At 35.3% G+C, this 21,406-nt stretch overlaps 5 protein-coding genes and 2 non-coding genes across 8 annotated transcripts; 2 read left to right on the forward strand and 5 right to left on the reverse strand.

Annotated features, from left to right (window-relative positions):
* The first annotated feature begins 549 nt into the window (after nt 1-549).
* On the forward strand, nt 550-6,626 carry LOC105764111 (U3 small nucleolar RNA-associated protein 14). Its single transcript, XM_012582579.2, has 12 exons — nt 550-702; nt 1,118-1,605; nt 1,901-2,075; nt 2,540-3,018; nt 3,893-4,114; nt 4,243-4,557; nt 4,651-4,998; nt 5,090-5,167; nt 5,249-5,332; nt 5,424-5,792; nt 5,873-6,004; nt 6,179-6,626. The coding sequence occupies exons 2-12, from the start codon at nt 1,273-1,275 to the stop codon at nt 6,329-6,331; spliced, it is 2,688 nt and encodes an 895-aa protein (XP_012438033.1). The 5' UTR covers nt 550-702; nt 1,118-1,272; the 3' UTR covers nt 6,332-6,626.
* A 798-nt stretch (nt 6,627-7,424) lies between these two features.
* LOC105764112 (hypothetical protein) lies at nt 7,425-9,334 on the reverse strand. Its single transcript, XM_012582580.2, has 7 exons — nt 9,025-9,334; nt 8,774-8,925; nt 8,551-8,671; nt 8,268-8,392; nt 8,058-8,186; nt 7,799-7,963; nt 7,425-7,676 (listed from the first exon to the last, which is right to left on the reverse strand). Exons 1-7 carry the CDS (start codon nt 9,230-9,232, stop codon nt 7,605-7,607), a joined length of 972 nt encoding a protein of 323 aa, XP_012438034.1. The 5' UTR covers nt 9,233-9,334; the 3' UTR covers nt 7,425-7,604.
* Nucleotides 9,335-10,383: 1,049 nt separating this feature from the next.
* LOC105764113 (60S ribosomal protein L22-2) lies at nt 10,384-11,856 on the reverse strand. The gene is made up of 3 exons (XM_012582581.2): nt 11,689-11,856; nt 11,361-11,605; nt 10,384-10,709 (listed from the first exon to the last, which is right to left on the reverse strand). The coding sequence occupies exons 2-3, from the start codon at nt 11,588-11,590 to the stop codon at nt 10,565-10,567; spliced, it is 375 nt and encodes a 124-aa protein (XP_012438035.1). The 5' UTR covers nt 11,591-11,605; nt 11,689-11,856; the 3' UTR covers nt 10,384-10,564.
* On the reverse strand, nt 10,811-10,934 carry LOC128035708 (small nucleolar RNA SNORD14). Its single transcript, XR_008192259.1, has one exon. It is a non-coding gene; the product is annotated as a small nucleolar RNA SNORD14 (small nucleolar RNA).
* Nucleotides 11,123-11,246, reverse strand: LOC128035697 (small nucleolar RNA SNORD14). Its single transcript, XR_008192248.1, has one exon. It is a non-coding gene; the product is annotated as a small nucleolar RNA SNORD14 (small nucleolar RNA).
* A 2,893-nt stretch (nt 11,857-14,749) lies between the features above and the next one.
* Nucleotides 14,750-16,682, forward strand: LOC105764115 (outer envelope pore protein 16-4, chloroplastic). Its single transcript, XM_012582583.2, has 6 exons — nt 14,750-14,915; nt 15,006-15,057; nt 15,178-15,209; nt 15,344-15,377; nt 15,538-15,605; nt 15,919-16,682. The coding sequence occupies exons 1-6, from the start codon at nt 14,844-14,846 to the stop codon at nt 16,054-16,056; spliced, it is 396 nt and encodes a 131-aa protein (XP_012438037.1). The 5' UTR covers nt 14,750-14,843; the 3' UTR covers nt 16,057-16,682.
* On the reverse strand, nt 16,125-19,578 carry LOC105764114 (UDP-glucuronic acid decarboxylase 2). 2 transcript variants are annotated; one of them, XM_052625073.1, is made up of 7 exons: nt 18,839-19,578; nt 18,610-18,752; nt 17,664-17,743; nt 17,498-17,581; nt 17,339-17,413; nt 16,712-16,804; nt 16,125-16,623 (listed from the first exon to the last, which is right to left on the reverse strand). In XM_052625073.1, exons 1-7 carry the CDS (start codon nt 19,438-19,440, stop codon nt 16,399-16,401), a joined length of 1,302 nt encoding a protein of 433 aa, XP_052481033.1. In that variant the 5' UTR covers nt 19,441-19,578; the 3' UTR covers nt 16,125-16,398. The 2 variants fall into 2 exon arrangements, with proteins under 2 accessions (XP_052481033.1, XP_052481032.1); XM_052625072.1 differs by having other exon boundaries at nt 18,610-18,756; nt 18,843-19,577.
* Nucleotides 19,579-21,406: the final 1,828 nt, after the last annotated feature.

The raw sequence follows: 21,406 nt of genomic DNA on the forward strand, positions 1-21,406 counted from the left end.
TTTATATCTCTCGCAAAAATATTAATAATAATGGCAAGAATATTAATAACTAAAGCAAATTAATAAAGCAGATTTCAAGAGAAATTAATGTAGTTACACGTATGTTGGTTGAAATGATGGAAGTTTTTCTTATAATTCGATAGTGTTCCAAGAATCCTAAAAACAATCGTGGAGCATTTACGGTTGGATGGTCGGCTTATGTTATGTTAGCTCCACCAAAAAGAATGAAGGCAATGAAGTTAAAGCAAGAAAATAATACCCACAGCCTGGAAATGGCGTTGATTAGAAACTACAAGATTTGGGCCGCTCTTGAGCCCTCTAGAGTCTTGGTCTTTCCCTTTTCTACTGTTTTATTCACCAACAAAACCTTTCACTTCTCTGTCGAACTGAGCCTTCTGCAAAGCTAACCAAGAAAAGGAGCCTTCTGTTTTGTTTTGAAACCCTAGCCGCCGTGAGCTTTCATCGCCATCAAATCGTCGTCAAGGGTTGTCTCCAACTGTTAACCCATTTTAAGTTGCCCCTCTATTTCTCCTTTTTCAAAATCTTCGATTCGATTTGATTTTGGATTCAAGGCCCTTTCTATTAAGTTCTTTTTCTCCAGTTCGTTTTTTTCAGGTCACCAAGTGTTCGACGATATTACTCAACGAACAAAACTAGAAGCTGATCATCTTACTTTCTTGATCGGATTACCAACTGTCTTCGGTAAGAGCCTGCTTAATTGGATATGATCTAATAAATTATTAAACCAGTAAAAATCTTGAACGAATTAAAATGTGTACTTAAATGGCATGATTTAGCTTTAATACGACTCTTTCGTATTAAGCCCATGCCCGGGCCCAGCCTAAAAATAGCTTAAAATTTTGTATCGGCCCAGTCTGAATCCGACCCAACTGAGCTCAAAATCGAATGATTTTAATAAAAAGTCGTATCATTTTTTTTCCGGACCCGCCCTCATCTTCCTTCAACCCTAAACTTAAAGAGTCCAATATCTGCTCTCTGCCTCTGCATCTGCATCACTCTGCTATTTTTGATTTTCAGCTTTTGATCCTACTGCTCGTTACTTATTACGTCGTATCATCTCATCTTTTCTCTCTCTGTTTACTTTGGTGAGAAGCAGATATTTGTTTTAAAGCTATCCGTTTAGCGGAAATAGATAACGTTATCGCCGCTATTTTCCGTTACACCGCCTATTGAGATCTTTATAGCGGCGGACGGTGCCGATATTGCAAAATAGCGACCCGCGGCATCGATATTTGAAACACTGCCAATACGATGGCAGTTAAAAAGCGGAAAGAGAGAGCCGTTGGCGGTGAATCCGGAAACAGCAAGAAGTTCAAAAAGTATTCCAACTCCAAAGGACCGATGAAGAAAAACAAGAACGATACGAGAAAGAAGGGGAAAGGTCCTCGCTTGCCTTCTGCGCTACGAACGGAGCTTGATCGCCTGGACCCTAAAATAGCTTCCGATAGCGATGACGGTATCGATTTAGATGTTGGAAACGATGTTTATGAGTATGAGGAAGAAGTTCCACAAGAAGAGTCCCGGAAGAACCGCCGTTTTGATCCTGTCGAGAACTATGATTACGAGCTACCTGAGGATTTTGAGGTTCGTTTCTCTATTGTTAGCTCGTTGAAGTGCATAATTGAATTTTATTTCAGTATAATTTTATTTTGGTATGGAATATGAATAGCCTAAGTCATATAACCCCTACTAGGGAATTCTATACTTTCCAAAGTGAGATCCAATTCCTATACTTCGCAATTAGGCACATATGATCAACCACGTTCTGCAGTGCTTCTGAGCTTTTGTGTTGTAGGAAATCTTTTTAGATTGCATACTAACCTATTGTTCCTATTTTTATTTGTTGTATGTTTATCAGTGTTTTCTTTTTCTCATGTAGGATGAGAATGTACCATCAGATGACGAAGATGATGATGGCGACTTTGGTGTTGGTGGGAACAAGGGTAGTCGAAATGATGATGTTGATGCGAGTGATGGGGACGAAGAGGAAGATGATGAAAGGCACTTGAGGATGTTGCAAGGGGTCACTGGAATGTCAACTGATGCCTTTGGAGGTAAGAATTTGTCAAATTTGTATAGTTTGATAAGTATGGATTTTACTGATCAACCAAGTCAATGACCTATATATGTTTTTGATGGTCATTGACTTTAATTGGCAGATTTTAAATCTCAGTCAGGTTATCAATTAATTATACTATTTTTTATTGTCAATTAAAAGTTGCTACTGGTTTGTTATTTGAGAAATGTAATGAATGTCCTCAGAACATGTTTGCTATCTGTCTAACGGTGGACGGCCTATGTAAAAATCTGTCTAGTCATCATTTTTACCAATTTGAACTTTATTTTTGTATTGTATTGAAACGAGGTATTTTGATTGAATTGCACCTTGATTGAAAAAGTGTGTGACTTAGTCCGGAAGAATAAGTTTTGAGAACTATTCATGCAGGCATTAGGTGGTTACCTTTATACTATTTATTATTCAGTTGAAATGTTTGATCTCAAAATTGTATTGTTGTAGGCAAGAAGAAGAGGAATAGTGTGGTTATATCCGAGGCACATCCTGAGTCAGAAGACAACCCTACTCGTGATGTTCTTGAGGGTGACAGCCACATTACACTTCAAGATCTTTTGGATCCTATTCAAGGAAAAGCGGGGTATAGCAAACTTAGAAAAAGAGTGCAACACATGGACAGAAAGTCTACATCTGTTCAAGCTCCATTGCCGAAGGTAGATAGAGAGAAATTGGAGAGGATGGCAGTTTATGAACATTCAAAGAAAGATATTACTAAGTGGGAGCATCTGGTCAAAAGGAATAGAGAAGCTCCTACTGTTTTTTTTGGTGGAGATGTAGACTTGGGGTTTTCAACTGTAGGGGCAATAGCTTCTGAATTTGAGCCTAGAACTGAGTTTGAGAAGAAAATTGCTTCTTTGGTTTATGATGACAAAGTTATGGAAGCTCACAAAGCAGATGGTTCCAAACTTCTGGAGTTAAATAAGGTATGGGCCATTTTGATTGTGTTCATTATGTCTGGAGTTGGTTGATTTCATAAGTTCTGTAACATGTCTGCCTCTCCTAATCATGGACTTTTTATAACAAATTTCTTCTTCCTGAGTAACTTTTCCTAAACGTTTGTGATGATTTTCATCTTGATATTTTAATTAAAAGAACATAGACCATGCTAAAGCTTTGCCTGTCATAATTAAGGTATAGCATATTGCTGTACAACCATGTTTAGAGTTTTTTTTTTGAGATTCTAGAGTGCACTTTAAACTCTTGAGTGCTTTTACCCATCTTTTATCTAACATAGCGCACATTGGTGTTTAATGTCTAAATGCAGATATAGTAAGTATTTTTTCTATGGATTTTGGACTCAACTTTTTTTTTTTAATTCTTACTGTTGGCCTGCTTTTTTGCTTAATAGAACTTCTGGAAATATTTGGGCTGATATTTTGGTTTTTCTAATGGAGAGCTTAAAGGTCTTTCCAAGTTATTTGGTTCTGACAAGTGCTGACTATGTTGTTGAAGAATTGTTGAAATTTACTGAGACCATGATGTTCTATGTGAATGAAAGGAGTTTTCATATTAGGAGCAAAAATAGGTTGCATCTTGATTTTTGAATATTTGTATTTTGGAACTTATTGTACTTTTGAACATTTTTCTGAATAAAGAGAAAAGCAGTTGGGTGTGCTTATGCAATGGCCTTTTGATGGCTGTCATTTGCTCAGTATTTGGATGGACTCGATCCTTTTTTCATGGTCTTTGTTCTGTTGCAAATTTTATGTGAAAATGTTTGTTTGTACTGCTTAAAATTTAGTTGTTAATTTCTTGAAGATTTTTCAAGTGTTTTTGGTCTTCATCACTGCTTGGCAGATATCTGAGGAAGATTATATGAAGCACCGGGATCATGTTGCTAAAATGCGCAGCCTGCTTTTCCGCCATGAAATGAAGCAGAAGCGCATAAAAAAGATCAAGTCCAAAACCTATCATCGTTTAAAGAATAAAGATAAACTGAAAGTGGAATCTGCAGAAATGCTGATGGATCCAGAGGCTGCCAAAGAGCAGGCTAGGAAGCAAGAGTTCAAACGGGCTGAGGTGACCAATCATTTTCCTTGATTGTCATAAATTCAATTCTCAAACAGTATTCTTTCATCTGTGGTTTACCAAAAAATAAATAACAAATGTTGAATCTTGATTTTTCTCTTTATTTCTTGATGATGCAGGAGCGAATGACTTTGAAGCACAAAAATAAGTCAAAGTGGGCAAGGCGTATCTTAGAACGAGGTTTGAATGCCCAGGACGAAGGCACTCGAGCGGCTATGGCTGAACAGCTTCACCAACATGCTCTTTTGACAAGAAAAATTAACACTGTTAAGGACAGTAGTAGTAGCAGTGATAGTAGTAGTGACGATGATGACGAGGGTTCAAACGAGGATAGGGCATCTGAGTTGCTAGAAAAAGCAAAAGAGAAAACGCTGAAAGTATTAGAAGACGATGAAGAATTGCCTAATTCTGGAGTTCTTTCCTTACCTTTCATGGTATTTATTGCTGTATTTTCATTTGGACCGTCAAAGATACCAATGAGTTGTTTTTATTTTATCCTGATATTTTCTGCCTCCGTTCTGTGTTAGGTTCGTGGACTGAAGAAAAGAAGGGAAGAAGCGATTGAAGAAGCTAAGCTTGCTCTTCAAGAGTATGAGCAATTGGAGGGTACAAATGATGCAGAAAATTCAAAACCAGCCACTGCAAGTGGTAGAAGGGTCTTTGGCAGGGCAAATAATGAAGTTCCAGATTCTAACAAGAAGACCAAAACTGATAATAAGATGAAAATGGATAATTATTATGGTAATAGTGATAGTGAAGGCGATTTGGAAGCCAAAGCGAATGTTAACATTGAGGGCGGCAAAAGAAATGATGTTGAGAAGGATGTTGGCCCTAATTATGATCGTAAAGAAGCAGCTGATGTTTCCATATTCAAGGTAATAACGCTTATGATTTTCTTGTAGCCTTCTCTTTTTCAATTCCTTTAGTCTGCAAGGATGATAGATATTGTACTGTTTCGAATCACAGAATTTTGATGACAATGGAGACCCCGGTTCAAAAACAACATATGAAGTTGCTATTTTTGCTTCTGACTCGTGGAGAAAGGTTATCCTTTGCTATCACTTCAAATATTCTTAAATCCAGTTTAAGCTGGATTTATGCTAACTGGTCTGTATACAATCACAGATGAAAAGTGAGAATGGAGTTGATAAAAATGCGAAAAAGTTGCAACAAGTGAAGGAAGCTATTGTGCATAATAAAGACATGGAGGTTTGATCTCTCTGATACTTTTAATTTTGCTACACGTTTATGTGGTTTGGCAACTCCTTATTGTTCTGTTTTTTCTTTGCAAACTCTGAAGGAGGGAGAAGAGGATAGTGATTCGGAGAGCGAACAAATGGTGGATGGGATTTTGTCCTCAGCCCCCAAGGAATCATATGAACTCCCTTCTCAGTCAGAACTCATTCGACATGCTTTTGCTGGGGACGATGTGGAAGAAGAATTTGAAAAGGATAAACAGGAAATCCTGAATGAGGAAAACCCTGAACCGGATAAACCTGTTTTGCTCCCCGGTTGGGGCCAATGGACTCATGTACAGCAAAAAAAAGGTTTGCCTTGGTGGATGCTTAAGGAACACGAAGACGCTAAGCGAAAGAGGGAAGAAAGTCTTAAGAAAAGGAAGGATGCACAGCTCAAGCATGTCATTATCTCCGAAAAGGTGGATAAAAAAGTAAGTGGTTTAGTTTTATTCTTCAATTTTTATCTCAAGTTGAGGTGTGTCTAAATTTCACTCTCAACTGTATTGGATAGGCTGAGAAATTGCAGACAAAATCTTTGCCCTACCCGTTCACATCCAAGGAACTTTTTGAACAAAGTATGCGAATGCCTATTGGATCAGAATCTAACCCGGAGACAGCAATCAGAAGTCTTAATCGACCAGAAGTAAGTTGTATCTTTTCAAAATCAACCTCAGAACTTGACACATTTCTTCGGTGATCGACAAAAATAGAGATTCGTAAAATCTGGGAAACTATTTCCGATGTTCCTTGTCTGTATATTCGTTGCTTGCATGTCTCCCACTTTTTTATGTACTCACCTTGCTTGTTTTCCATACAGGTAGTGAAGAAACCTGGGGTAATTATAAAACCAATAAAGTTTGTGGAGATGCATCATCACGAAAAATCCGAGGATAACAAACGGAGTGGGCAGAAACAGAAGAAAAATAAAAGCAAAGGTGCCAGTGGCAAGAACAAGAAACAGAGCAACTAAATCTCATAAATTTTGGCTGTACCATCTTGTTAAGTGGTGTAAGGAAGCAAAACAAACTGCTTTTCCAGGCAAAGGTAATGGAGAAAGGCAGTAACAGTTTTAATATTGTCTATTGCTGTTGCGAGGTGAGCCGGCAAACGTTCCTACACTTTTGGAGGCAATTTTACGATGCGAGTTTATATTTATGTAAGTTATATTTTGCTATTAGTTTATTCAATTTGATCTTAGTTTTTGTATTCTAAAATTTTGAAATATCAATTTTGATTCAAATAATAGTCAAGCTTTGTGGATTTAATCTTTGTTTGTCATTTTATTTGAGATCAATTTTAAATTTACGTATGAATTTTGATTCTAATGAATTTTAATTGTGTAATTTTATACATGAAATATTATTTTAATTTATAAATTACAAACTCTATTATAAAATATATTATATATAATTCTTTTAAGTGCATACAATTAAATCATTAAAATTATGTATACATTTGTATTACTATAAAAATTTTGTATAATGGGATAAATATCAAAATTATACATGAATTTTGATTTAATATGTAGTAGTATACATTAATTTTAATTTGGTATAATTATACACAAAATTCTAATTATGGTTAAAATGTATACCTGAAATTTTAATTTTCATTTAATCATTTACATTTAAAGACATAAATATATCAATTTATTTCTAAATTGGATACATATAATAATTTATATATACAATATATAAATATAAAATGATATTATATAAATAATTATGTTAATAATTTACAAGAATTTAATAAAATAAAAATTTATATACACAATTACGCGTTAAACCATAATTCATGTATGGTTTTGAGATATATCCCAATAACACATCATATTAAAGTTGGTTTTGAAATTTATCCTTTTTTAATTTCGATGTAGCTATTAAACTGATGGGTATCATATGAAAAGAATAAGCAGGAAATGATATATGTGAACAGTAGTAGAAATGATTAAGTTAGCGTACATAAACTAAGTTTGCAACTTGAGAGAAATATAGGGACTAATAACAAAATTTGACCATTTATTTGTTTATATACTGCTATGTAAGTAATAAGTATACTCTGGGTGGAAAGCCTTTTTATGTATTCCATTTACCAAAAAAACGATTTAAAAACAAAGGGAAACTCTCTCTCAAGCCTTTTAGGTACGTGTAACCAGGAAACTTGGCAAGAAATTACAGAAACAGAAAGGATAATTCCATTACAGGCCACACCCAAAAAAAGAAAGAAAGCAATTCTTTGTCCATTTAAAGGTCCTCAAACCCTTCCTCATCTCCATCTTCGTCCACCCTTTGCAACTCTTTCCTCCAAGTTTCCATCTTTGCAAGAAAAACAAAAAACTCACCATAATTAACAATAAGATGAACATTTATAACATGTATATGTAAACTAATGAACTCTGATGGTTTCACAGTTTAAACCAGAAACAAGTCAATTGTACCTGATCATCCGAACACCGCAATTGTTCCGCAACAAATAGTATCTTCTCGTAGTCTCCCGGTTTTACCACCTTACCTAATCTTTTAGCTACTTCGTTGTAGCTAATCATGTCCACCTTGAAACCGTAGCTCATAAAAATATTGTTAATCCATTTCTTCATACTAGACTGCAACAGGGAAAACCAAACAACAGGGCATATGAAGAACAAGCAATGTACATTATAGAACAAGTACAGCTATGAAAAAAATAACATAACAGACCTTGTTACCGATTCCAGTCTCTGCCAACCATGCAGGCAACTCACCGAAGAAAAGGCAACCCTTCATGGCCATTCCACTTACCGTGAGTAAGATCTCTTCGAAACTTACCAAAGTCATCAAAGGTAGTCCCTATCCAAAAACAACATTGAAAGAATCATAAATTCGGGCCGAAAGTTTCAGCTAACAAGCATCGGGATAACCATTTTTCACCTGTATAGCCCATACGCTCGGGCGAGTACCATTAAAGCCTTTTGTAACCAAAGTTTCTTGAATGTTAGGGGTTTCCAATGGAACATGAAGAAACAAACATCGCTGTGGGATCTTAGCCCCGACACCTAATATCGTTCAACAACAATCTCTCTCAGAACATATTCAACTACATTGTCTAATCTAAAACCAAACCATATACAATAAAAATACTAGATTGTAAAAATTCAAGACATATACAGAAAAATGAATTGCTAATTTTCCTAAAAGTTCAACAGTTAGGCACCATCAAGCTTCTCAGCCGCCTTCTGGAATACCCTTAGAGGGGATATATCAAACATAATGGTAGAGCTTGGCCAATTAAGCCTATATGGCCGAGTATCCATTCCATCTGATAAAAGCACAACCTGAAAATTTTATATTGAAAAAAAGAGTCAAATATTTTACCACAAAAAAAAAAAAAAAAAGAAAAGGTTAATTGAACCATGGGGTTAGTTAAAAAGAAGAACCTGTTTAAGCCCATCCATGTGGTTTACGGTACTAAGCAGCTTATCATCAATGAACTTGGTTGCAATGCAATATTGTTTCGCCTTGGTTTCCATATCCATTTGAGTATGGGTTGAAACGAAGCACCCAGCATATGGATCAATAAAAAGAGGGTCTGCATGTTCAATTTATAATTTCACTATTAAAGGTTAGCTGAAATTTGAAAAGATACTGTAACATAGAGAATTGGGAGGATTTTTTTTTTTTTGCTTGCCTTGTCGATGGGTTTCGTGAAAACGAAGAGAAGCTGAATTGATTGCTGCTTGGAGTAATGGGTCATTGTCATCGCTGAGTTCAGCTCTGATTGAACATCCATTTCTAAGCTTCTTCTTCTTGTTGTGGGTATTGGAGAAGAGCAGTGGCGCAATTGAAGCGGACGACGGTGGCGCCGCCGAACATGCGAATTTCAGTGCACATTGCATAATTGGGTTTGCCGGTGGAGATGGTATTGTAATTTACTCACATAGAGAGGTTGAATGGCAGGGATTTTGGTAAGCTTTTGCATCATATATCACTCAACGGTCAGCGTAACCGTCCATCTATAAAATCTCTCCTTCCTTATACTTCGCTATTATTATTATTATTTACTTATTAATTAATAATTATTTTTAATAAATTTTTAATCACAAAATTATTTTTCTTATTGGAAAAAATGAAAATAAATCCTCAAAGTTATCAAAGAACATTACAACTTATAATAACTTCAACTAAACCCGAAGGCATAGGCTTCTCGCACCACGTTCTTTTGATTACATCATTTCCTCTCTATTTTTCATCCAAAAATAAATTTAAATCCAGTTCAATCTAATTTAATTATCAAATTACATGAAAATAATATAAACAAATAACTTAAAATGATTCGAACTCAAATATCAAACATGAATAACAAAATCTGAAAATTTTCTATTTTAAAAAATCAAACAAAACCAGTCACGAATGAAAAATGACCTGACAAATAACTAAATAACTCTTGGATCTTGAAAACTTAGGTTTAAGGGTAAGTTTGGACTTAGGTTTAAGGGTAGGTTTGGATGGATGGCGTGTTTACTTACGATTAGAGTAAAAACAGCGGTGATAGTGAAATTAAATAATGTGACCCATCCAAACTCACCCTAAATCTTACTATTTTTTTACTATACATAATAGAGGAAATTATCCTTGTGGAAGTGATTCTCACACCATCAGCGTGTAAATTCGACTTAGCTTCTATAGAGGTTCACTGAAGAAGTGATATCCAAGCTCCCGATAAACATGTTCCAGACAAACAATTGCAATGTGGAATTCAGTTTTCTTCGTTTCTTGTGCACTGCATTGCTTGATTACATAGATTTGTACTAAAAATTTGTACATGTTTTATACTTGTATTAATGAAACTTGAAAAAAAAACTATTACGACTCAAAGGGGTTTTGATCCAAGCTAGCATTTCATCGTTGCCAATTCAACAAAGTAACTACGTGTCGATCCCAAAAAGAAGATACCAACACCAGTTGCCAGCCATGGTAATGTAAGCAAAAAAGGAGGCCACTGATAATTGGAAATTGTAAGGTTGAAGATCAATTAGGAGCTTACTAGTTAACTCAAAAGAAAAATGCATCTTTTTTATAGCAAATTTTACTATCAGCAATCAAAATTTCATTGCAAATTAGAGTAAGGTCTGAAGGAAAAAAGCAGAACATGACACCTTAAATAGATAAAAGAGGTTCCTAAGAAATAATAAAGCAGTAAACTAGAAAAAAAATGTGGAACTGATTCTTCATTCTTCCTCCTCCCCTTCATTCTCGGCAATATTGAAGTAGCGGAGTTCGTAAACAGATCTGTCCTTGTTGGAAGCAATCACTCGAAGCCAATCCCGGACATTGTGCTTCTTCAAGTACTTCTTGGTCAAGTACTTAAGATAACTGGAAATAAAAAGTCTAACAATTAATCAAACTAAGACTTAATTGAATGTTCAAAATCAAAAGCTAGTTCTTTTCTTTCTAACAAACAACAACCAAAATGAGGTCTCAGACATCCAAGGAAGGATCAAAGCAGCAGAAGCTCTCAAGCCTGGCAAAGGCGAAAGCTCTCAGGCGGCCACTGCGAATGTTTTGAGAAACAAGCCTTAAGAATTGTCATCATTGACCTCAACACTAAAAGTTCCATTGATCCTATCCATAACACTAAGCTTTTAAAATTATCAAATTCTCAACACAAAATCAATTCAATTTATATAGCAAACAAAAACCCATTTCCTTATAAGATTCAATTCAATTTATATACACTCTGGAAGAGAAACTGCAACAAGAGGGAAATTAAAAGGCAATATTATCAAGGCCTCAGACATCCAAGGAAGGATTAAAGCAGCAATAGCTCTCAAGCCCGGCGAAGGCGAAAGCTCTTAGGCGGCCACTGCGAATGTTTAGAGAAACAAGCCTTAAAAGTTATCATCATAGGCCTTAACTGCATTTTTGCCTAAAATTCAAAGCCATTTTCAAGATCTAAAATTCATAGATGCAAACCCTAAACCCCAAATCACAACTAAAAGATGAGAAGAGAAATGAGGAAAGTACCGCTTGGAGAAGTTGGAGTCGGACGTGACGGTGATTTTGGTCTTGTCGCGGGTGACGGTGACGGAGTCGCCAAGAGCACCGGCTTTGCCGCCTACCTTGATCCGTTCCTGGAGGAACTTTTCGAGTGAGGCAATGTCCATGATCTTATCTTCAACCGGCTTAGCACAGTCGATAGTAAAGGTCGCTCCTTTCTTCTTCCCCTTGGGTCCCGCTGCTGCACCACGACTCATCTTCGCACCAACTCACTGCGTTTCCACCGAGTCAAATCATAAAAAAAAAAAGAACAGAAAAAATAAAGGAGGAAGCTAGGTTTAGAGGGAGAAATTACCTTAGTTGCCGCAGCGTATTTTTGAAGATAATAATCAACGGCGGCGAAGTTACGAATGCTTATGGCGGAGTCTATATATTGATTCCCGAGTCTAGGGTTTTCAAGGATTCTTATTTAAGTGTGTAAAATTTGGGCTAAAATGCTAAATAGATAGGAAATGAACAGCAAAGAAATGAATTGTTGTTTTTGTCCAAACCCATATTAACCCTAATTTAGCCCAAAAAGGATTACGGCATAATATGTTTTTTTGCTACAATTTTAACCCTAATTATAATGTTGATCCAATATTAAAATATAATGAAAAATTTAGTTTCTAATGTTTATATTTTTTTATCAATTTCGCTCTCAATTTTTTAAAGAGTTCAATTTGACCACCAACCTTAAAAAAAAAGGTAGAATCATTGTTTTTCAAACAAAAATATTGACTAAAATTTATAAATTTTTAAACACGAGAATCCATGTGTACTTAATACTTTTTTAATTTTTATATATTATTTACATTTTATTTTTAATATTTTTATAAAATTTAAATTATTTATTGATGTATCAAATAAGACAAATATTATGTTAGTATGAAGTACATATGGTCTATCATACGAGTTACCGCTCTAATATCATTAAAATTTTAATGTTTTGATCTATATTTTATTAAAATAAGTTATTTGACTATTTTTAAAAAAATTAATACCAAAATTTAACCAAAAAATATCTGAATTATGACATTTCGTAATATATATTTCTTTATTATTACTCCTATAAAAAAATCAAAATAATTGTAAAAAAATATTATTGGCTAAATAGGTTTTTTTTTTTTGAAGATGTAGGGAAATAGGTCGTTTTTGGAGAGAGTGTGTGAAAGCGCGTCCGATGCTTTCCCCCAATGGTAAAACCAAACACGTCAACGATAAAATTTCAAACAAGCCCAACAATAACTTTTTATCTTAGAAATACCCAGGCCATTTTCCATTATTTTCACTCAAATCTAACTCTCCCCATTCTCGCTATTCTCACAAGATTAGTTCAAAAATTTGCAATAAATTTGTCATAAAAATATTCTAGTTTACTTTATTATTTCGTAAATTGTTTATTTCGATTAATTTTTTCACAAATGGTAAGTTCTGTTGTTTGTTTAGACGACAAGGTCATTCCGCTGCACAATCGGTAATGGTAAGGAAATTTTTTAATTTTCTTTAACTTCAATTGAGTTAATTTTAAATTTCTTAAATTTTTTAAATTATTTTGTATATAAATAGGCGGATGATCGGGTTTTGAAGAGGTTCCTACACAATTTATCTAAGAGTGCACCAAGGGAAATTCGTTGTTATTTGCAAGATACGGGATTCTTACATGCATCTCATATGCTCGAGGGTTGTAAATTGGATCTCACACTTATCAGCGCGTTGGTGGAAAGATGGAGACTTGAGGCACTTCCATCTTCCATGCGGTGAGTGTATAATCACACTCGAGGGCATGGGCATAGCTTTACAACTCGGTTTACTTGTGGATGAGCCAATCATTATGGGGGCAGTGGTCATTCTCGATAAGGAGAACCTTTGCGAGGCATTTTTAGGGAAGGTGTCGAACAAGTTTCAAGGTAGTCGGATAGAGATGAAATGATTGCAAGATAATTTCAAAGAACTTCCTCTGGACGCGACTGACATCATCAAAGAACAATACACCTTAGAATTCATCTTGAGGTTAATCAGGGGCATTGTAGACCAGTATACTTCTTTCTTGTCCATAAGCTCGTCTTCTTCCAAAAATATGTCATGATTTTTTATTGGCACCTCCCGTTGTGCATTGCGCACTTTGCCCTGAATTTCTCTGAATGAGATTTTGTGATATAATAGTTCACATTATTCTTGAAGTTGAACCGCTTCAGTGTAGTAAGAAAAGAATATTTTGAGGAATAGTTTATGCCAACTTCTAATTCCCTGACATTTAACGAAGAACTTGCATGGCCAAGTCTTCTGTACGAGAGCTGTGGGAACTCTAACCCACCCTTAGTGGAAAGGTTGACGTTATGCATGTGGGACAGAGTTTTATTTAACCTGAATCCCATATCTGGGTCAGAAGCATTGTCCAAACTATCATCATCAGAAACCGCAAGGTTCTGGCTCAATTGGAACCTACTCTGGTTCATAAAAAACTGCTACTTCTGAAACATCTGGCCTGGACTGTTGAATTGCATCGGGTTCGGATTTAGATTCGTGAAAAACATCCACTACCCCTTTGTCCACACTTGTATCTTCATTATCATCTTCAACCAAAGGGTTCGATGTACCTTCTTCGGACTCGAACGTAGGGAGTAAATCATCAGTTCTTCAATACCCGATGTTACAGTCAAAATCTACACTAGATTACCAACCCATGTAGGTTAATGGTGTTAGATCTGGTGCTTTAAGTGTAATATATTCATTTGTAAACTTGTAATTTTTTTGAACAAATTGGTTAATAAAAAAAATTCATTGATTACATTAATATACTTTGTATAATTGTCCTTACATGATTTTTGCACGCAAAGCAAAATGGAAGCAAGTCGTGACCGCATAACAACCGGCGACTAGGACATCTACTTAGACTTCGACTCGTGACCGCAAAAAGCACTGTCACCCCAGAACCCAACTTCCACATGATGGGTTTCTAAAGTAATAGTTCCATCTCGACACGACATATGAAATGTATGTGTTTTAAGACGCGTTATCGTATTGCCAGCCCCTCAAATCTACCTATAAGCTTCCACGGTGTCATCTTCAAAACTCTAAAGATTAAAAACCTTAAATACCTAAACCTAAAAGAACTCTAAACCTAAAAACCAACACTAATCCCAAAAAAATAACAAAACCCTAAAAACCTTCTATGGTCGAAAAGAGAGAAAGTGGGAAGCCTAGCTGGATGTGCTTTCATGCACTCTCTTCCAAAATGGCCTATTTCTGTAAATCTTCAAAAATATCTGAACTATTTAATCATTATTTTTTTTGTGTGCATATATATGGCTAATTTAGCGCACTTATGATCTTAAAAATAAAAAAGAATATTGATAATAAAAATACATAATAAAAAATGAATTAAACAAATTTTAAAATTTTAATTCGACAACGTACGGATAACCAAGGATTAAACCGGATCTTGGACATTGAAAATTAAATGAGAAGATGGAAGAAGAGTTCACCGCCGTTGTTCCCTGCTCTTCCCTAGCCGTCGATTCCGTCCTCCGATTCGCTATGGTAAACACTCCATACTTCTAATTATTGACCTAACGTTTTCCTTTCTTCTCTTACTAAAAGCCCAAGCAATTTGAAAATCTATTTTTTCAGGCAGGTGTATTCTGGGGATTCTGTTCTGCCCCTTATGATGCTCGTAAAAGAGGTACCCATATTCAATTTTCCATTTCTTTTAAAATTAAAGTACCCACCTTTCCAATTAGCCAAAACCCAACCACCTAAAGCTTGAATCTTGTTTTAATTTTCGGGTGATATGGTTGTTCAGGTTTAACTGGTATTGCTCAAGCTTCATTTGTGGTAAAGGGAACTTACACATTTAGGTTAATTATTTCATATATATATATATTAGGGATTTGTTTGTTTTTAATATTGGTTTGATTGGTGCTTTTGATAAATGGTTATTTCTTTTCTCTCTTAAACTCAAATTGCAGGCAAAGTCTGTTGGAAAATTCGGCTTCCAAAGTGGTAATTGAACTTACTATATACCTCTCATCAATCCTCTGCCTGAACTGATCAGTGATTCAAGAATGTGATTTTGCTTTAAGGGTGTCTTTCAAACCTATTTTGTAGCTTGATTATGAAGCATCATCCCCTAGATTTTAAGCCACTTTTTGTTTATTTTCAGGACTCGTTGCTGGTGTATTCGCCACAACTCGCTGTGGGCTTCAGAAATACCGGAAGCGGAACGACCCGGTTAGTTAATAGACTTCAGAAATTAGTTTTCCTTTATTTGTGCTCATCTAGGAACAACTTCGAAAAGTGATAGAGAACATATGCATCATAATATTAGTAAGTTAAAAGGCGGATTCCGAGCACATTTTCCATTTGGTTTGCCTCCTGTGAAGGGGTAAAGTAGCTTACCCTTGATATGGGAAAACATGAACATTTCACTTATATTATATATAGATAGATTCGGGTTCATAACAGTGTTTTCCTATGTTTATAAAAGGGAAGTGAATAACAGTGCATGAAATAGCTTTATCAAGCTTGTTTATTTTCATTTCAGTTAAACACTTTAATAGCGGGTGCTGTTGCCGGTGCTGCCGTTGCTGCTCAGACTAGAAACTGGAACAATATCATTGGGGTAGCATGCCTTGTTTCAGCTTTCAGTGTCGCTGCTGATCATATTTCCAGAGCAAATTGAAATATCTAGTGACCCAATTCCAAAATTGTCATTAAAAGGCAATGAGGGCATGATCGAAGGAGTTTGGATTTTGCAGGAGTAAACCTCGTATAATCATATTATTGCTGCTATTGCATTAAATAGAATAGGGTAAAATGTTTTTTTTAAGCTTTGCAAAGCTCACTGTCAATCAAAGCTTACAACAGACATGGGAAATTACAAAAGATGGCAAATACATGTCAAAAAAGGGAAAAAAAACCTCTAAAGGGGACTTAAACTGAAACTGCTGCTGCTGCTAACTATATATGTTGGGAGTTCTTTTCCAGTGAAATAATATTTGATTGGCCTTTTGCCATTGCCACCTTAAGATGATGCTTCATTGTTGCTGCTGCCCTCCTTATGATCACCAAATATACGTTGCCGGAAATCCGAAACCATCAGAGGGAGACCCTTTCGGAGAGAGACTTTGGGTTCCCAACCGAGTAGCTCCTTGGCTCTCGAGATATCAGGCTTCCTCTTGTGTGGGTCATCTTCTGTGTTGGGTCTGAATTCTATCTTTGCATTTGGATCAATTGTTTCTTGTACCACCTGTAAATGAGTAACCACTGTCAAAACACGTATCTTTATAGTATTTCTTTTTGGTATAATCACAATTGTTTTTATCCGGTAATATTACCTCAGCAAGCTCAAGCATGGTGAATTCACCCGGATTTCCAAGGTTAAAAGGTCCAACATGTTCTCCTTCCATCAAGCGCATTAGCCCCTCCACCTGTTTTAACAGGTCATTTTGAACAAGCATTATTTTGAAAGGAATCTTAACCCTAAAACCTACCCCAATTAAACCCAAATATCCATAAGCAAGCTGTTTATTCTAAAATATAATACATTTAAAAAAACCCAAAAAGGTCACTTTAGAGTTGATTAAGAAAAGCTGAAGGATACTATCATTTTATACAAGTACAATTTGTTTGAACATACATGCAAATATATATATTAGTTCCAATGACAGCTGATGCATGCTTGAGACCAAACCATGAGGCAATTAAAGTTTAACGGTCCCATTTGGTACCAGTCACATGGTGTATGTTTCTTCAATTAATTTTTACACTCACCAAAACAGAATTTCAGAACCACAGAGGAAGACGAACCTTTTTCAGTTAAAAACTTAAAAAAGAGCTTCTTTATTTCACAATATGTACTTCCTAACATTTCCTATGCAGAAAATATCATTCTTTTTCACCATGCAATGCGAACATGTACATGCAGTAAAAATGTAAATAATAATAATAAATATGAGTTTTACCAGATCAGAAACATATTGGAAACTCCTTGTCTGTTTCCCATCACCATACACAGTCAAAGGCTCCTTCCTTAATGCCTGCATTCAATTATCGACATTAACAACCATACTGACACTACCAAATAAAGTTGTGGAACAATAAATAAGATTGAAGGGAGGCACCTGAGCAACAAAGTTGCTAACCACACGACCGTCATCGATGCACATACGAGGTCCGTAAGTATTGAAAATCCGGGCAATCCTAACCTGAAAACGTGACATATACAAGATTTTAAGAGTTCGGTGTTAAAATTGGATTGTTACAGTAAATTTCTTAAAATGATCTAACCTCAACTCCAGCTCCTCTGTGATAGTCCATTGTCAGGGTTTCGGCTGTACGTTTCCCCTCGTCGTAACAGCTTCGGACACCTGTCGGCATACATTCAAACCGGTATTAAAAAAAATAGAAAAAGAAGCTAAACTGATTTTTTTTTCTAGGAAATATATATATGAAGGAAAAAAATGCCATAAGCTGCTTTGCTTTTTCCAGAAGGTAAGCAGATAGGGGAGCCAAATAGCAAAAAAAAAAACCCTAAGCCTAAACTTGCAGTAAAAGGAATAAGTTTCCCAAAAATGCCCCCACCATCATCATCATACTGTAGCCGTTTCTATTTCTCAGCGTTACAAAACCGAAATTCCTTTAATTTTATTTTATTTTGTAAAATTACCTGTCTGATTCTGAACATGTAATAAATATGTGCTACGTGTAAGTGTCTCAAGAAAATCATTTGTTGTCAGTACGATTTTCAAGGGACCCCTCTTGGCGCTAATCACGGATTTTTTCTGAAAATTGTTAAAATTTTCGACAGATCTAAAAATTTCTAGACTGTCATTTCTGCAGAAATTGTGTCTGCCCAATTTTCGAGAATAGAACCAGAAATTTGAAGGTTTAATTCTGCCTCCGCTTCCTGTATTCTAAAACTTCTATAATCTAATCCTCCCCCTTCACTTCTAATTTCAAACCTGATCCCTACTCAAACTCTCAATCTAATAAAAACATGCCACATGCCACATGCCACATTTTCATTAACCGGCTTTATGTAAAATGAGAGGAATTAATAGTTTACACGTCATTTACGATAATAAAAAGAGAGGCCTAATTTTAAAACTCTGAAGAGTTTAAGGACTATAGGTCTAATTAGACCAATATAAATGAAAAAAAAACCGGTTTCGAGATTTTCCGGTGAGCGAAGAGGGAGGAGATAAGAAGAGTGGAGAAAGGAAGGGGGTCTAACCAATGGGATTAACGTTGCCCCAATAAGTTTCCTTCTGAGGATGTTGAAGAGGATCTCCGTATACTTCGCTGGTACTGGTTAATAAGAACCTTGCACCTACTCTTTTCGCCAGTCCTAACATGTTCAATGTCCCCACCACATTTGTCTTGTAACAAAACCACCATTAAGGAAAACAACCACCACCTTATACAGCAAAATCAAGTAAATGGTAAACAAAAAAAGAAAAAAGGATATGATAGTTTTGACTGGGTTGAATTTGTAATGAACTGGTGAAGCAGGGCACGCTAAATGGTAGATCTGGTCAACTTCCAATAGCAAAGGCTCCACCACGTCGTGTCTTATAAGCTCGAAATTGGGGTTACCGAAATGGTGCATCACGTTTTCTTTCCTGCCGGTAAAGAAGTTATCCACCACCATCACGCTATCTCCCCTTGCTATTAACCGGTCCACGAGGTGAGACCCAACGAACCCGGCTCCACCCGTTACCACGATCCTCAGGCCTTTACGTTTTAACCCCAACGGGATCTTGCCCGTCGGGTTAGACGATCCGAATCCGAGTCGGTGCGGGTTGGAGAACTTGCTCTGTGTGTCGATGGGGAAGTAGGTTATGGAATCGGCGAAGTTGTGTTGCGGAGCACGTGAGGCCGGGAAGAGGGTGAAAATGAGAGTGGCAATAGCAATGCCGAGGAAGACGAAGAGAAGGCGTTGCTCTCGGAGCATGTAACGAATCGGGCGGGTAACGGAAGCCCATGGTTTGTCGGGTTTGGGTGAATAGGAATCGGAAACAGGCTGAGTTTCATGGCCTCTGAATATCAGCTCCGATGACCCCATCGCGAGAATAAATTCAAAAAAGAAATTGTGAAGACTGAGTCGCCAGCGAGTTAGAGGCCGGCTCAGGAGAAGAGGAGATTGTTCAATATAAAGAAGGGCCGAGGAAAGGGAGCGGTGGCTTTTGGTCTTTTATAAACGGGTCTTCTACTTTGAAAAGTAAACGATCGCCATTAGGTGGAGGGAGGACTGAATTTCTTTATTTGTTTTTTATTTATTATTTCCAGTTTTTTTCTTCTCTCAACTATTTTGTTTTTTTCAAAATTATGGTGAAATTTGAATTTTTTTACATTTTAAAATTCAATTGCATTCTATATAAATCAACCCTCTTTCTATTTTTTATTTTTATTTATAATTTTATTTTTATTTTTGGAAAGTTGTTTAATTGGGTTTTTCTGTTTACTTTTAATTACTACATTGCCTTTTCAAGATTTTTTTAAAAGAAATTCTGTTCAATGGGCTTTCATATAGGCCCAAGTTTTAATTTTAAAGACTCGAATTCTATTTACACTTAGTATAAAATTAAAACGATTTTACATCTTTTATATCTTTTCACAAGATTAATATTTCAACAAGTCAACCGTTGAATTTATCGATATACTTGTACTTGTCATATATGTAAATTTTAAACTGATCTAATATCCTTATCATATCGATCTAAAATATAGTATATATTAATATTTATTGAATGATTAAAAGTATTACATAAAACAAATAGTTAGAAAATTTTAATTTTCATCGAATTTGACATGAATAGTCTATATGAATAAAATATAAAATATGACGACTGGATCATTAAATTTTGCTTGTTTCTCTTTCGATATATATAATTGATGCTTAAATATACCATTTCAAAACAAATACGAAACAAGTTAACACCTTGGCATTGTTGGCTAAAGCAAAGGTCTTTAGCTTTTTAATATCCAAGTTCAGATTTTACCATGCGCAATTGCGATATGAAGAGTAACCATATGTGTGTGTTTATAGATGGATTTTGTACGGTTCTTTTTGGTTAGTTGATTTCATTTTTTTTAACATTGATCTCATTTCTTTTTTTTTATACAATGTTCAGAACTATTCATATTCCCTTCCCAACTCTTAAATAGGAGAATAACGCGCTTTAATGCACTCGAACCACATCCCCTTGCACTAACAACAATATCGATGTCAATCGAGTTAAAACTCAATCGACAGTTAATTTCATTTTAAATGACATGTTATTGTCTTATTTATTGATAATACCTAAAATTATATCATCAATACATTAAAAAAATTCATAATATTTTATGTGAATACAAAATTCAATCATAACCGTAACATCATTTTTATTATTTCCAATTTACGGTTTCGTTTTATATATATATATATATATATATATATATATAAACCTAACCATGAAAACAAGACAAATGCTTAAACTAATTATGATTAGGAATGTAATGGTTATAATAAAAAAGTTTGTTAAGATTAAAAAAAATTATGAAGAACCATGTGATGTATGAAAGTGTTTGAAAAGATGTTTGGGTGTTTTGTTTGTTAGACGTTAAAACAGTACATAAGCAGTTATTTCGGACAGCCACAACTTTTTAGTTGTAGTGAAGCGTTTTACTTTGTACCACAAGACCTTAAATATCTACTTGCGCAATCACATGTAAAATAAAAATAAAAGAAAAATGTTAAATAAAATTAAAAGAGTAAAGGATTTATTGGAATGCACCCAAGAATTTCTAGTGATACATGCATCATGGCAGAAGAGTAGAATAGTAGACAGTATGACCAGCCTTACCATGAGAATAAATGTTGAATGAAAAGTTTTTGATGAACTTTATTTGACAGTTTATGATATTGTAGTGGCTGAGACTTTCAACTCCATGACATAGCAAAATGAATAAATTTCTATTTTACTTTGATGTTTTCTTTTTGAACAAAAAAAATTACTTAATTACATTTATTTTTTGGATAAAAGTAA

The sequence above is a fragment of the Gossypium raimondii genome, chromosome 12 (genome assembly GCF_025698545.1).
Source record: "Gossypium raimondii isolate GPD5lz chromosome 12, ASM2569854v1, whole genome shotgun sequence".
In the NCBI taxonomy this organism is placed as follows: Eukaryota; Viridiplantae; Streptophyta; class Magnoliopsida; order Malvales; family Malvaceae; genus Gossypium; species Gossypium raimondii.

Bases quoted from the DNA above. Each gene is read 5' to 3' on its own strand.
- LOC105764111 (XM_012582579.2), top strand. From the start codon at position 1,273: ATGGCAGTTAAAAAGCGGAAAGAGAGAGCCGTTGGCGGTGAATCCGGA. The intron at 4,558-4,650 runs GTATTTATTGCT...GTTCTGTGTTAG, and splicing joins TTCTTTCCTTACCTTTCATG to GTTCGTGGACTGAAGAAAAG. The intron at 5,793-5,872 runs GTAAGTGGTTTA...TGTATTGGATAG, and splicing joins CCGAAAAGGTGGATAAAAAA to GCTGAGAAATTGCAGACAAA.
- LOC105764112 (XM_012582580.2), bottom strand. From the start codon at position 9,232: ATGCAATGTGCACTGAAATTCGCATGTTCGGCGGCGCCACCGTCGTCC. The intron at 8,926-9,024 runs GCAAGCAAAAAA...TTGAACATGCAG, and splicing joins TCACGAAACCCATCGACAAG to ACCCTCTTTTTATTGATCCA. The intron at 8,672-8,773 runs GTTCTTCTTTTT...TAAAATTTTCAG, and splicing joins ACATGGATGGGCTTAAACAG to GTTGTGCTTTTATCAGATGG.
- LOC105764113 (XM_012582581.2), bottom strand. From the start codon at position 11,590: ATGAGTCGTGGTGCAGCAGCGGGACCCAAGGGGAAGAAGAAAGGAGCG. The intron at 10,710-11,360 runs GTACTTTCCTCA...TTTTATTTCCAG, and splicing joins GACTCCAACTTCTCCAAGCG to TTATCTTAAGTACTTGACCA.
- LOC105764115 (XM_012582583.2), top strand. From the start codon at position 14,844: ATGGAAGAAGAGTTCACCGCCGTTGTTCCCTGCTCTTCCCTAGCCGTC. The intron at 15,210-15,343 runs GTAAAGGGAACT...CTCAAATTGCAG, and splicing joins TTGCTCAAGCTTCATTTGTG to GCAAAGTCTGTTGGAAAATT. The intron at 15,606-15,918 runs GTTAGTTAATAG...TTTTCATTTCAG, and splicing joins ACCGGAAGCGGAACGACCCG to TTAAACACTTTAATAGCGGG.
- LOC105764114 (XM_052625073.1), bottom strand. From the start codon at position 19,440: ATGGGGTCATCGGAGCTGATATTCAGAGGCCATGAAACTCAGCCTGTT. The intron at 17,744-18,609 runs GTTAGACCCCCT...GTATGCCGACAG, and splicing joins GGGCAACGTTAATCCCATTG to GTGTCCGAAGCTGTTACGAC. The intron at 17,582-17,663 runs GTTAGATCATTT...TCACGTTTTCAG, and splicing joins ACAGAGGAGCTGGAGTTGAG to GTTAGGATTGCCCGGATTTT.